At 34.7% G+C, this 14,894-nt stretch overlaps 1 protein-coding gene across 1 annotated transcript in view; it reads right to left on the minus strand.

Annotated features, from left to right (window-relative positions):
* The window catches only part of LOC110037098 (probable inactive ATP-dependent zinc metalloprotease FTSHI 2, chloroplastic), a 93,372-nt gene extending 85,693 nt beyond the window's left edge, over window positions 1-7,679 (minus strand). Inside the window, exon 1 of the mRNA XM_020741674.1 lies at window positions 6,071-7,679. Within this exon, the coding sequence (XP_020597333.1) occupies window positions 6,071-7,397 (1,327 nt within the window). The 5' untranslated portion in view covers window positions 7,398-7,679. The remainder of the gene's footprint in view (window positions 1-6,070) is intronic.
* Window positions 7,680-14,894: the final 7,215 nt, after the last annotated feature.

Genomic DNA, 14,894 nt, shown 5'->3' on the forward strand with positions numbered 1-14,894 from the left:
TCTTTCCCTTGAATTCTCCTTTCTTATTCTTTAATTAACACTTGTTGCATATTCTCAAAATTCCTAGATATTGATTCAAAAATTAAGTTAACTCAACTTTTAATTGAAATAACTATCTAGAAAAATACATCAATTATAATTCTTACTTATATATTACTCTTCGCTTACATAATCTCCATAGAATCCTCGATCCCCTTCGCTTCTTCCTCCAATTCAAAGATTTTGACCTTAAATTTTCTGATTTAAAATTTCGGTTATTAAACATTAATCTCAATAATAATTCAATATGCTTAAATATTAAAAGAATTTCACAATGAACCAAAAATATATACCTAGGCTTGATTTGCCTTAAACAGTGCGTGTATAATTGCTTTGTTGTCATTAACTCTTCTCGATCCCAAATCCAACAATCCTTCAATCTCTGCTTTGATAATAATTCCCAAAAACTTATATTGGAACCTTAACACATCACCATTTATTTATTTAATAGAAATAAAACCCTAACATACCTAACGGCTCAATCACGAACGTAGGGTCTGCGCTCTATGCCCTAACTCATGGATGCTTTAAGTCCTAACACGGTGCGCAGAAATCCCGTACAGACGGCTCGCCTTCATCTGCTACTCCCACTACTTCTTCCTTTACGAGTGACTCGATCTGACTTCCCGCAAGCGCAGACGTACAGATTGTGCACCACATTGCTTCCTTCATGCAAGATGGCAGCACTAGGATACAATATATAACTCAAATCTCCTTTCTCCTTATTCATTCCTATTCTATTCTCTCACTCTCACTCTCACTCATTCGTTGCTCCTTGATTCAACAATTCAAATTGAAGCATTCGACTCTTAACTGCATAACCTTCAATACAGTTACCTCGACCGCTATAGCGTATTATTTCCCCTTTACTTATTTTATTTTCTTTATTATTATTATTAATTAAAATTCAGTTATTACAGTCTCCTCAGCGTATAAAATTTTATCCTTGCAATTTGAAAGCATACATTAACTGAAGAGTTGGGAATATCTTTTCTGCATATTTAAAACTTACTCCCAACTAGCATCTTGTTTTTAATTCGTGCTTCCATAAAATCTTCACAAATGGAATCTCCGTAATTCGTAGCTTTTTTAATTTCAAAGTCAAGTATCCTCTCAGATTTTTCTATACGAATCAAATCAAGCTTTATCGCCACTAAATTTGCAAAAATTTTATTAGACCCGTTAGCAATAAACTTCTTAAATGAAGATACATGAAAAATATTACATAGTTCCTACATTTGCACTAGTAAAATTAATTTATCAGCCACGTGTCCAATCTTTTCCACAATCACATATGGACCTACATATTTGAGGCTCAATTCTCATGTCTTCTCAAGTCTTTGCACACCCTTCAAATGACTGATTTTAATAAAAATAAACTCTCTGCCTTCAAATTTTATAGGTTTGTGCTTAGCATCAGAATATTTTTTTCTGACTGTCATGTATTCCCCTTAATCTGTCTTTGATCAGTCTAATTTTTTCAGTAACATTATCAACCAAGTTAGCTCTAATAACATTTCGTTCACCTGTTTCGGCCCAACAAAGAGGTGTTCTACACTTTTTTCCATACAAAATTTCATACGGGATCATTCCAATAATAGTCTGGTAACTATTATTGTAAGCAAATTCTTTCAAGGGCATATGAGATTCACATCCTTTATCAAAGTCAATGACACATAACATTAATAATTACTCCAAACTCTGAATAGCCCTTTCTGACTGGCCATCTATATGAAAGTGAAAGTTGTGCTAAAAGTCAATCTTTCGCCCAATGCCTCATGACTCTCCTTCCAAAATCTAAAATAAAATGTCAATTTTGTCTAAAATAATGGACTTTGGCACTCCATGCAACCTTACAATTTAATCCATATATAACCCGGTTAACTTCTCAACAAAATATGTTTGTTTAATGGGCAAGAAATGAATAGTCTTAGCCAATCTATCAACAATAACTCAAATAACATCGAGTCCCTATCTTGACCTAGGCACACAAAGTCAATATCAATCTTCTCTTATTTCAACTTTGGAATAAGTAAAGACTATAACTGACCTCCAGGACACTAATATTTTGCCTTCACTAGCTGGCATGTAGGACACAGCCACCCAATTAGCATGCCTCCTCTAGAATTTTCCTTCTCAAATTATCAATATATGGAATATATATTTTATCTTTATATCTCAATAGTTCATTCATATATAACATATATTTTCCAAATTTCCAATCTTTACCAGATCTAAAATCTTCTGAACAGCAATATCCAAATCAGTGAATCTTTGATTCTGCTGCTCTTCAAAGCGGACTGCACAAATAACTGATTCAATTGTACCATATTATCATCACCATAAATAATCCAAATCCTTAATTAATTGCTCATGTTAAGTGAATAAACAGTTCCAATTACTTGAAGCTTTCCTACTTAGTGCATCTATCACCATATTTGCTTTTCTTGGGTGATACTGTATATCCAAATCATTGTCTTTAATGTATTTCAATCATCTTCTTTATCTCAAATTCAGCTCTAAGTAAAGATGTACCTCAAATTTTTGTGATCAGTAAATACCTCACATCTAACTATATACAAGTACTACCTCCAAATCTCAAGTGCAAATAAAACTACAACGAACTCAAGTCATGGTTATCAAAGTTCGCTTTAGGATTCTTCAATTGCATTGAAGCATAACAATGGCCCCTCCATGTTGCATAAGTAAACAACCGAAACCTTTGAAAAATGCATCACTGAAAATATAAAACTCATCTGACCCTAAAGGAATAGTCGGCACTTGATCACTCATCAAGCAAAAATTTAACTTCTGAAAAGACTCTTCACAACAATCAGTCTAATCAAACGTTGCTGATTTTTGTGTTAAAGGCATAGTTATCTAAGAAAATCATTTTACAAACCTTTTATAATAATCGATCAGACCTAGAAAACTCCTGCCCTCAATAACATTAGTAGGTTTGGTCAATCTGCAATTGCATTTATCTTATTAAGATCCATAGATATGTCATCTCCATTGATAATATGCCTAAAAAAACAACACTTGCAAGCCAAAATTTATATTTATAAAATTTGACATATAATTTATTCTCCATCAAAACCTATAGATTAGCATGCAAATGATCTCTATGGCTAGTTTCATATCTCAAATACACTAGAATATCATCTATGAATATAATGACAATTAAATCAAAAAATTGTCGGAAAACATTATTCATCGTATCCATAAAAACTACTTTAACATTATTTAGTCAAAACGACGTCGCCACAACTTCATAGTGCTCATATCTGATCCTGAAAGTTGTCTTCGTTATATCTCCTTCTTTAATCCTCAGCTCATGATAGTCTTACCTTAGATCAATCTTTGAAAATATAAACACCCTTCCACTTGATCAGACAAATCATCAATCCTTAGTATTGGATATTTAGTTTTAATAGCGAATTTATTCAACTCCCTATAGTCAATTTACATTTTGATGCTCTCATCAATTTTCACAAATATCACTGGAGCTCCCCAATATGCGGTGCTAGGCTAGTGACCCCTAATATAGCAATTCCTGCATTTGTTTTTCCACTCTCGTAACTCCTCAACATTCATTCAATATGGTGCCTTGGATATTGGCTCAAAACCTAATAATAGCTCAAAAGTAAAATCTATTTCCCTCGTTGGTGGTAGTATTGGTATACCATCCAAGAAGACATTTAGATATTCCCTTACCGCTAAAATATCACCCAAATATTTTACTTAGTGGCATCTATCACCAAAGCAAAAAAATCTTGGTTTTCACGATTCAACAATTTGAAAGCTTTAAAGTAAGTAATTATCATGGATACCAACCCTCTATCGCCACAGAAATTGACTTCTTCCCATTTTGACAATCTTTTCATTATAATCAATTATGACAAAATATTCAAACTAATCCATGTCTAAAATTACCTCAAATTCCTCTAAGAGTAACAAAATTAATTGTACATCAAAATACTTTCCACCAATCTTGAGCTTCATCTCACATAATTGATTAACCTTCATAAAAGTATCATTTAGCATTCTAATAAATAATATCATGGGCATTAAGGTATTATTCAATTGCATTAATTTAATTAATTTCTCAGCTATAATAGAATGTGACGTTCTAGTATCAAACAATATTAGTATTGGTCTATTCTAAAGGTATATGATACCTATTATATTAAAACAATTGCATTGAATATTTAGGGTTAACTTATTAATGATTTAAGCTCTTACAGGATGTTATAAGTGACATAACATGAGTTCTATTATAATCAAAAATGCACTTGGTTTTAAATTTCTTAAATGTAAAACATCCGTGAATGTGCATAAATATTGGACTAAACATTCTGCTAGTTCTGACCTTGATTTGTCATTGACCTAGAAGACTCGATTGCTCTCGACCTACTAAAACTTTTCTAAGGTGGTGCAGCACTGCACCTAGAATCTGTTGGAGCCTTCTTTCCCAAGTTAGGGCAATTCCTCATCATGCGTCCTAGTTGGCGGCACCAAAAATAGATGATGAATCTAGAAAGATGGTCATCCATGTGAGATCTTCCACACCAATCATGTTTTTTGCCTTCAGTCTGGCTGTCAACAGTGCTAAATCTGGCCTTCTTAGCATTTATATTTACTGACAGGAATGACTGATTGCCCTGAAAGCCCTGAAGAAACATAGATCCTTCTGAATTCCTCTTTTTCTAAAAGTCCCTCCTCTGGATACCCTCTAAATCCAGTTCAATCCTCCTCGATCCCAAGTGGATTTAGTGACTGTCTAATCATATCCTTTACCATTGTTGAAAGATCATCTTATACCAACCTAATAAACTTTTCCTGCAACTGTCAGGAGAAAGATAATGGTACAAACCAATCTTTAAAAGTTGCTACAAACTCTTCTCCCTACACCAAGTGATAGGTTCTATAACAATTTTTCCTACAGCTGTCCTTATAACCATCTCTCAGCTTATCCCTCAAAGGAAAAAACGGTAAGTATAATCATTTTCTCTAAGGACAAGACATCACATGTATAGTTTTCTCCACTCTCATTAGTCGGTTCTTAGTATTCACTCGACTTCCTTCTCAAGGAAAGATGTGACCTCATATCCTAAAATAGCTTCAAATATTTGTCCATCTAGCCTCCCCTATTAGAACTGACCTGATATTGAGAATTTCAAACCTGAGTCACTGTAGTTATCGTTAGAAACTGGGACGGATGGAGTCATTGCAGTGGATTCAGTAGCACAATTCAAGGCGTGTCACCAAATTTATTTTTTTTTCTTAATACTCATTTGAAAATGATCTAAAAGTTAAGGTTAAATTTAAAACTATATTACAGAAAAACCAATTTTATGCCCCAAATCTAGAACTCACATATCTATTGCAAAATTTCATTAGCCATCATTCTCTTCTCACCACCTTTTTCAGTCTATCAATGATCCATCTCGAATCCTTATTCTGCTCAATAGCTTGATGCCCAATAGCTAAAGTTTATGCAAGATATTCTAAACTTTATGAGGCTCAAGCTCAAATCACAATCGGCCACAATACTTAATTAACCATGCCAAAAAGAAGAAAACAGATAGTTCGAGCTCCTCACATTTACACCTAAACAATACACCAAGCTTGAAAAGATATGGCTTATATTTCATTGTTATCAGATGGGTTTTCTTGATAAGTCACTTTGGTTTTGAAACTGCTCCTAATTTTCATTCCATGCAGGAATTGATGAATGGATGTGGTTAATACATGTGTTTGATATGGTTAATTCTGGTTTGATGTTGTGTGGTAGGCGTATGGAATAAAGGGTGGATCGATTGGCATTATATCTAAAAGCCAATGCAAACTATTTTCTGAGTTAGTGATCTATGTAACATTGAGAACTTTCAGGTAAACTTTTGTCAGCTGAATTTATTTCAGGAAAAAAAAAAGAACCAGCTAGCACCGTTCAAAACTTCATATTAAAGAAAACATTGTAATTCAATGCCTCTCTTTTCTGAGTGTACGAGGGGGGTGCGATCCTGACCTGGAATTTTCACGCCTCGTCTTCGATAAATCTCTCCCATGGTAAAAAATTTAACAATCTCCTCAAGCTCAAGCCTAATGTTTCCAAGCCCAGCAACATCCTTAAACTTCACATCAACGCCTCTCTCCATGTACTGGGGCAGACGATTACTATGAGCCCTTCGTACTCTAGCACCAGACAGCATGAACTTCTTCGCCATCTGAAGATAAGGGTTTTGCTCTCCTTCTCTATCTTCAACTTCATCCTCCCCAGCATCCTGAAGTCCTGCCATCTCCTTCTCTAACTGCCTCAACTTCTTCCTTTCCTCTGCTTCTGCCTTCTCAATCTTTAACCTATCGTCAAAATCTTTCTTTTGCTTCCTATAGCTAAGCACAACAGTTCGATAAAAGACAAAAAAAAAAAGCAATCCTAGCACAGTTGCAACATTCTGGTCCCTGGCCAAGCTAGCCCACTTCTGTGCCATGGTATGGTAATTTTTCCTAGCCTGTTTAAGGGATTCCTTGTACTTAACCTTCTTTTCTTCCAATCTCCTCTTTCTGTCCTCCAATTTCTTCTGGTTTCTAAGAGTCTTCTCCATATTTTGCCTCTCTTGCCTCACGGTTGCCAGCTCGGCTTTCTTCCTTGCCACCAGCTCCTTCCGCTCTCTCTCAAGCTCAAGCGCCCGCTTGGACTTCGGCTTTGACTTTATAAACGAGAATATGAAAGCTGGGACCTTTGACAAAAAACCTAGATAAGGTGAAGGAAGTTCCGGCTTCTTCACTGGGGGTGTATACGCATTGATGCACAGAGAATTCAGCTGCAAAGCGTCCCAAGTTTCCCAGAACTTGGAATCTCCCTCGATTGTGGGGAGGACTGTTCTCACAACTTTAGAATCGTCCAAAACCGCAAGAACAGGATCCGCTCTTTGCCTAAGAGCTGCAGTAGGAAGCTTAACGATGTGCCTAAGCTTGCCCTCTTCTCTGAGCTTTAGCAGATCAGTGTATGGAATCCTTTTGCTGACGGTCGGGAGTCCGCGAGACCAAAGCTTGACCTCGTCAGGAGAGATCGTCTCTGTGGCTCTCTTGGGCGTCCGCCTCTTATCAGCTACCTTGGCATGAGCGAGAGGTTGCGGGATTGAAGAGGAAATTACGGTTAGAGTTACCGAGAACTGGAGCAACCTGGCAGACTTTAAGCTCTTTTCCTTCTCTTCGGGATCCTTTGATCGTTTACATTTGCACGGAGTGATCGACGAAAATGAGAAGGAAGGGATCAGTCTTCGATTGCGATGGAGTATGGGACTCGGACTGAAAGCAAGCAAGAATTCAGAGCGGAGACTGATAAGCTCCATGAACACGTCGAGACAGCAGGCCGGTGTTAGCGACGATGTTGTCGAATGTAAAGAGGCGAGGCAAAAGCGGGTAGTTGTGGGGTACTTCGGCGGGTAATTCTTTCGGGGTTTGGTGCGAACCCCGATAGTCGGCTGTATGGCGCGGCTCAGGTTCGTGGATACGGCTTTTACCACATGCCCCTTTTATCTTGCCCTAATATGACTAATGTGATTGCTCTAATTCGTCACAGCAATTAATCTCGTGAAAAATAGCATCCCACGATCTCCTCCGCTCTTGTTCTACTTGCCCTTCTCTTCCTCCTCTTGTGATCTCCTCACAGCAGCAGTAAGAAATTTTGGCTCCTGCTCCTTAGATCTGTTGTGTATGTATGGTGGGTTATTTGGGGTACTATTGCGTTTATCTTTCTTGTTGTGAATAACAAATTGGAGGGTTGTTGTGAATCTTGCGATGTAGCTTCAATTTACTGATGGTCTCTTTGGGGTGCTGTTGCGTTCGTATATGTTGTTGTGAATAACAAATTGAGGTAGTGCCACGTCTACCCCCGAAAGGCACGAGCAATATATTTGTCCGGCTTACTGTGTTCAATGATATATTGTTGCATCATAGGTGACATGAACGTGAGCTACACTTGCACATATATATGCATATGTGTGTGTGTGTGTGTTTGTGTGTGTGTGTGTGTGTGGAGGCATCATTATACTTGGACATGAAGCTGCTTATAGTTTGTGTGTGTGTGTGGTGGAGGCATCATTATACTTGGACATGAAGCTGCTTATATTATAGTGTTTAGTTTACCGTATTGTGAGGTTTACCTGGAGCAAACTTGATGCTTGATGGCCATATTGGGCCTCCATTTCTTGTCAATTGGAATAGACGATTGTCACTCGATATATATAGCATCTATACCTCACTTGCCTATTGCCAGGGACTTTAATAGAAAGTCCACTTTGAGAGACTACTCAACCTAATTTTTTAATTTGATTTTAGTTTAGATTTACTGCTACAGCTCTTCATAAGTTTTATATGAGATAATATTTGTTCGGTTTATCTAGTCAAACATTTTCCTCTAACTTTTTTATTGTGAAGTCTCATTTTGATAAGGAGCATCCATATTTGCTCATTTTTTTTCCTTCAACAAGTTCCTTGACAACAAAGTTCGACCAGAGAGACATTTATCAGCTCGATAAGTTTTTAACATAAATTATGCTTATGCTACTCATATAATCCATTACTAATTATTGCAATCTTCAATGATATTAATTCATGCCAATTTTATCGAGGGGTTTTGGTGGCTTTTGTGGGATTTGAGTTTATTAAAATCATAAAGCCAATCCAAGATTTCATCTAGTTCCAGTGAACTCATTGTTGTACCTATTGCCATTGATTTCACATTTATTAGCATGGAAGCAATGTTTATGTTAGCACAAATAAGTTACATTGTTGATAGGTTCTTTATGAAAGCCATGAAAGCATATGGGTATTTGTATTACCTGCATGGATGTTTGAAATAAGTTTTACAATAGACTTGACACGTCCAAGAAAAGATATGTGCCAATATATGTAATTGATGGAGCCCAGATGACTTTGAGGGTCTTTTCTGGATATCTTGATGCTCGAAATTCTACAAAAGAGGGGGGAGGGGGAGGGTGGTGGGGGGAACTCCCTTTTCCTCCTCCAGTTGTATTGTCGATGCAGTGTTGATGATTTCTTCTTTCATTATAGTGTATGTGGCCAAATTCGGTGGTATGTATGCGAATGCCATAACAGTTTTTTTAATCCTTTAATCTGTTCGTTTTGGCAAGGACTAATTTTTTATTTGAATCTATGTATCTTCTTCTTGATTACATTAATAAAGATGTTTGATTCCTTTTCTGTGGATGTAGGTCACTTTGACTGAACCACGTAAATTCCTTAACATCCTTATTTACATTTCAATTTTGTTATTCAAATTGTTTGTTTTAATAAATCTGATGCAGGAACCATAACTGTTTTGCTATTTTATCTTCTTTGTTGTGCCAGTTGATTTACATTACGCCCTCTCCAATTTTCTAAATTATGTTACTATTATCTTTCATTGCTTTGTTGTATCATAGTATTAAAATGGCTAATAGACTAAAGAGCTTGATGCACCGGCACTATAGGAAAGAGAAACTAAATTAATCTTTTGTGACTTTTGCTTGAAGGAAATTGAAAAGGGCAATAAACCTACGACCTTTTTCAAAAAAGAAGGGCGGCAAAATATTATAAAAAATTTCAAGGAAAGTACAGATAGGGAGTATGATAGGCTGCAGATGAAAAATAAGTGAGATCAACTGAAGAATAATTGGAAAAATTGGAAGGATTTGAAATGAGGATCAACAGGTTTAGGTTGGGATCCGGTGAAGCGAACCCTTGATGCGCCGAAGGAGTGGTAGGCAGAAAGACTTGCAGTGAGGAATTTTTCATTATGTATAATTTGATTGATATCTTTTTTTTTTTTCAACATAACTGAAGTGTTTAGTGTTTTATTGCAGATGGTGCTAGCAGCGAAAAAATTCAAATTTTGTGGACTTGAACCCGAGTTCGAGGAGAAGTTAGACCAGATGTTTGGGAGTGTCATCGCAACAGGAAAATATGTCTGCACTTCAAGCTAGACATATAAAGACCTATTATCTTCTTCCTCGAAGGCTTTGTGAAGAGTGTAAGTTTGAGGAAGCTAAAATAAGGTTAAACTTTTGATGAAGTTTGATACGCATTCTTGCTAAACTTAATCAGAATAGTCTGACACAAACATTTTTTTTTAATTTCTTAATAGATACTTATAATTGGCATCTCTCCTTTCTTTGAGGCTTCCCATTCCCATTTTGAGGAGGATGTGATGTTGTGGCAAGCTCACTTGACATTTAATATTGCATGCTTCGGTGAGACGATGCATGTAAGTTTGTGTGATGTGGGATCAAATATCGTGTTTGATTGATGGGATTACATATTAAAGATTGGAAGGATCATTTTTGTTGTTATTCTTATCAAATGATTTATTGATGGCGATCCTTAACGACGGTGTTCTTTGATGATATTGTTAAAATTGAAGAGAATGTCCTTGGATGTCTGTAGGTGCAAACTGATACGAATGTCATGTGAAGGAGATCAAGTCTCATAAAGTTGGATTACAAGTTGAATTATTAGATCAAACTTCATGTTATAGTTGCTTGAATTTGGATACTTGTGTAATTAAGTTTTTTTTAGAAGTTTTAGCTTCTAATTTTGATAGTTTTTTTTTTGGAATTAGCTTTTTAGATTTTATTTCTCGGGATTGGTATTGTAGATGGTTATTTTCTTTTTCAGAAATTTGCATATATACTACAAAATTCTTATGAATTTACAAATCTGACACCTAAAGTTTGATATTTACATTTATACCACTCTGAAGCTATAAACTTGTGCATAAAAGATGTGAATTTGACTTTTGGAATACAACTAAAATATGTGGTTTTGATGTGATGTTAAAGATTTCAGTGTGATGAATGTAAATATTAAAGTTTAGTTGTTATATATGTAAATACATGAGAATTTTTTGTTATGTATACAAATGCTCTTTCCTGTTTTGGTTTGAGTTTGCTTATGAGTATATCAAATCCTTATAGATATTATAAATTTCTATTTAAATGAGTCTGCTTATGCATGTGAAAATGGACAACAAAGCTTGCGACTGAATTTAAATGAGTCTTTGAGAAATACATATTTAAAAAATATTATATATATATATATAAGTTGGTATTATTATAATAAGAATTAAATTACATAAAGTCTACATTATTAATTTTTTATTTTACTTGTAAATTTATTAACTTTTTTCTTTTTCTTTAGCATTTTTGGGGTTCACTGTTAAGTGAGTGGTATATGAACTTTATGTTATTTTAGAAATGAATTTCTGCTTCAGAAGTTTCAAAAATGTTATTGTTACAATCTTCTTTTAAATAGTTTTACCAAACGAGGGCACCATAGAATTTTTTTTCAAAAACAACTACCCCGCAGTTGTTGTCACACAGCTACACCAAACAGGTAGTCAGTTTCCCTGCAGCAACTTCCTGGGGCAGCGCAGCAGCAGCTGAAAAACTGAGAAACTACAGCTGCCCTAAACAGACCCTTAGCATGTCTTCTGATTGTTTTTTTCAAAACAAAAATTTATAGTAGTCTCTGTAGTTTTTTAAACATTAATTTTTTTTGTTCCTAAAAATATTGTGATGCTCAACTCTTAAGAAAGGCAGTAGGGTCAAGCCATTGCTATCATTCAATTCACCCTCTCCAACTTCGTGAGAAAGCTCGCAGCAAGCCATTGCTCTCATTCCTGTATTTTTTGTGTCGCCACCTTGGTGAGAAAGCCCACAGCGAGCAGTGCTTTCATTTACGTTGTCCTCTCACGAGAAAGATTTCACGTATCTTGCATTCCTCTCAAGGTGATTCTCTCCTTCTCATAATTTCTTTATTTCCTTCATAAGCATCAATGACAGAGGGGTCGATTGTCTTCTCGTCTCTCCACCAAAGCCTCCATCTTCCTTCTAGGCTATGTCACTATCTAACTCATCTAGTGGGTGGATGTTGAGTCTATACTTCAGTGCTTGGTTACAAAATTCTAACTGATTGCTCTTATAAAAATTACATGCATGTCATTGAAAAAATCTTCAAGCTCGAATTTTGTCATCTTCAAAGGGAATACATGTATTTGAAATGTTGGTACGTCACCAAATAGGCAACAACGTTTATGTTGCACGACTCTTTTATGTTATTTGTTTTCTATTTTATGTATTTTTGGAAGAGGCAATGATGATTAGTTTCTCTCTATCCATAACTTGAAGAAATGCAAATGTACAGGATGAGCTTAATATGCTATGACACTGTGCAAATTATATTTTAGACGTCCATGTCTTATTTTTTGTTGTTGTTTGGGTATATGTTTGGGCTCTTAGAATTCCTACTTAGCTATTATAAACGAGTTTTATGTTTGTTATGGGTCAATTCTTTAGAAGGAATGGTAAATTTTTTGTTAATATACTAATAAAATCTTCTCTAATTTTCAAATATTTTTAAGTGCGAACTCTTATAAGGTAGTTACCCTTTTTAACAATGAGAATAATTAAAGCAGGTCATAAAGTGCTAAGTGATTAGTTTATGGTAGCACAAGCAAACTGTAGCTTTTTTTCGCCTTTTTTTAACCCATAATGTAGTTGGGCATTGTTGGATACAAGCTCAAATTAGACTGGAGAAAGGTAGGGGTTGTTAGGCTTCATTATACTTAGAAATTTGTCTTTTATGTTTCGTATTTCTGAAATTTATTGTATTTCCTTAGGAATTATCTTAGATTTATAATTTCATTAGAATTGTGTGGTATGTATGCAATGCTTCATAAAAAAAATAACCCCTTTCTCTTTAATGTTCGATAATCATTATGTTGAAATATTTCATTTATTTTCTTATGTTTCATTCTTGTGATCCTTTCTCCCTTTTTTGTTTGTTAGATTGATATAAGGAACTTTAATTTGATTATTTAGTTTTATTGACTCTTGAAAATTTTTAAGTATACTCTTATCATATAACATTTGAAATTATATATCAACCTACTAGATACAATAGCAAATGGGCAACACAAGAGACAATAAATAATCAGCTATTTGGAGAAAGAAATAAAAATAATTTTTTATGACATTTGTTCGAGAGAAATAGAATTAGGAAATAGACCGACAATATATTTAACCAATTAAAGTTGGTAGATTATTGGAAAAAAATTTTAAGAGAGAACCAGAAGATTTTTTGACTGAACTCAGTTAAAGAGTAAATGTGGTCATTAAATAAAATTGAAAATTTTAGAAGAGCTTAAAAGAGGATCTACTGGAATTTGTTGTTGTCCAATTAAAAATAACATAGATGCATCACCGGATTGGTGGAAGGAGAAGTTAGGGGTGAAATGAATTTTATTTTTTTTTATTTTTATTTTAGTTATAAATAGAATTATTATACATGACATTTCCTTTTGAATATATAAATGACAAGTTGTGTCAAATACTAAGAAATTTAGGTTTCATAAAATTGAACCCTAGCTTAGGAGATGTTTGATATCATGTTTAGTGACATTGTTGTGACTGGTCAGAATGTCTGAACTGCTCGTGGTTTGCAAAAACATAGAGACAGCCTAAATTATTTCATTCGAAGATCATCACATGATATAGATAAACATAGTGTATTCAGTCATACTAGTACTCCACCTTCATTCAAAGCAAAGACAAGTCACAATAAAAAATTAGGTCTGTATATCTAACAACTCAAATATCAAAGTTAGTTACAATATGCACAAACGTATTTTTTGAGGCTAATATCGTGCAATCTTCTTAATCTATTCATAATGTGATAAGAATTTTAGAAGAAATTGTGAGAGTTTATGAGATATTTAATTATATTTATACTTCATGAAGCTATTTGAAGATCATATCAAAATAAATCTTTTCATATCCATGGCACTTGAGAGGAGGCTTAATTACTTACACTTCTTCTACGAAAATTGCAATAAATAATTCGTATTAGTTCTACTGAAGCTCACTTGATATGTTTGTAGAACACATGCTTGTGATGTTAATTCATTTTATGATATTTTTTAGTGGAATAATTACCTTTGGTATTAGCATTTGTGATGTGTCATTGACTGACCTATCAGATGCTCTAGTGTTTTTGGATGAAATATTTGAAATCTAAAATATGTTTTTTAGATTTTATAACTTAAATTTTTCCACAAATTAGCACTACACACTTTGTACTTTACGAAAGTGTACGCATTGTAGAAGTAATATTGGATTTTTTTTAGTCTAGAGTATTGATCCCATAGTGAAGGCTATTATTTTAAGAACTTAAGAAAAGTTCTAACCTACTATAATGAGTCTTAGCCTGGAAGTAAAGTTGATCTAAATTGTGCCTAAAAAACCTACCAAATTATCACTAAACCTATATATTCACTCTAAATTTAATTTTGCTAAAGTTAAATAAGTTTAGAAAGATCAAGTGATGAAAAATACCCTCCCACTGTGACGAAATAAGTAATTTGTGTAGGAATGGAAAACTTAGAATATAGATTGTAATAAGTGATAAATAGGAGCATTCCTCTTCTTTTCCCTCTTTCGAGTGCAGAAAGAGGTATTGACCTCACTTTTGGTTGAGATTTGGTTTTTTCCTCTTTAGTAGCCTAGAGTCTAGCCATTGGACTTTCCTGTTGACTATTCCTAGAAAACTAGAAAAGGAACCCTCACCATGAGAAAGTCTACCCTCTTCTTTGCTCAACTTGAAGTTCCACTTGTTGGTCCTAGCCTCTAGCACTTAGTAGGTGAGGTCATTATGGGAGAGCTCAAGGAGAGTTCCCATAGGACTACTTGACCTTAGGGTTGACACTGGATGTTGGTCTGGAGCGAGTTCACTCACTTACACCCACTCTCACCTACAATCACTCACAACCCTAAACCCAAAATTGTTGACTT

Source organism: Phalaenopsis equestris, unplaced genomic scaffold, assembly GCF_001263595.1.
Source record: "Phalaenopsis equestris unplaced genomic scaffold, ASM126359v1 Scaffold215170, whole genome shotgun sequence".
In the NCBI taxonomy this organism is placed as follows: Eukaryota; Viridiplantae; Streptophyta; class Magnoliopsida; order Asparagales; family Orchidaceae; genus Phalaenopsis; species Phalaenopsis equestris.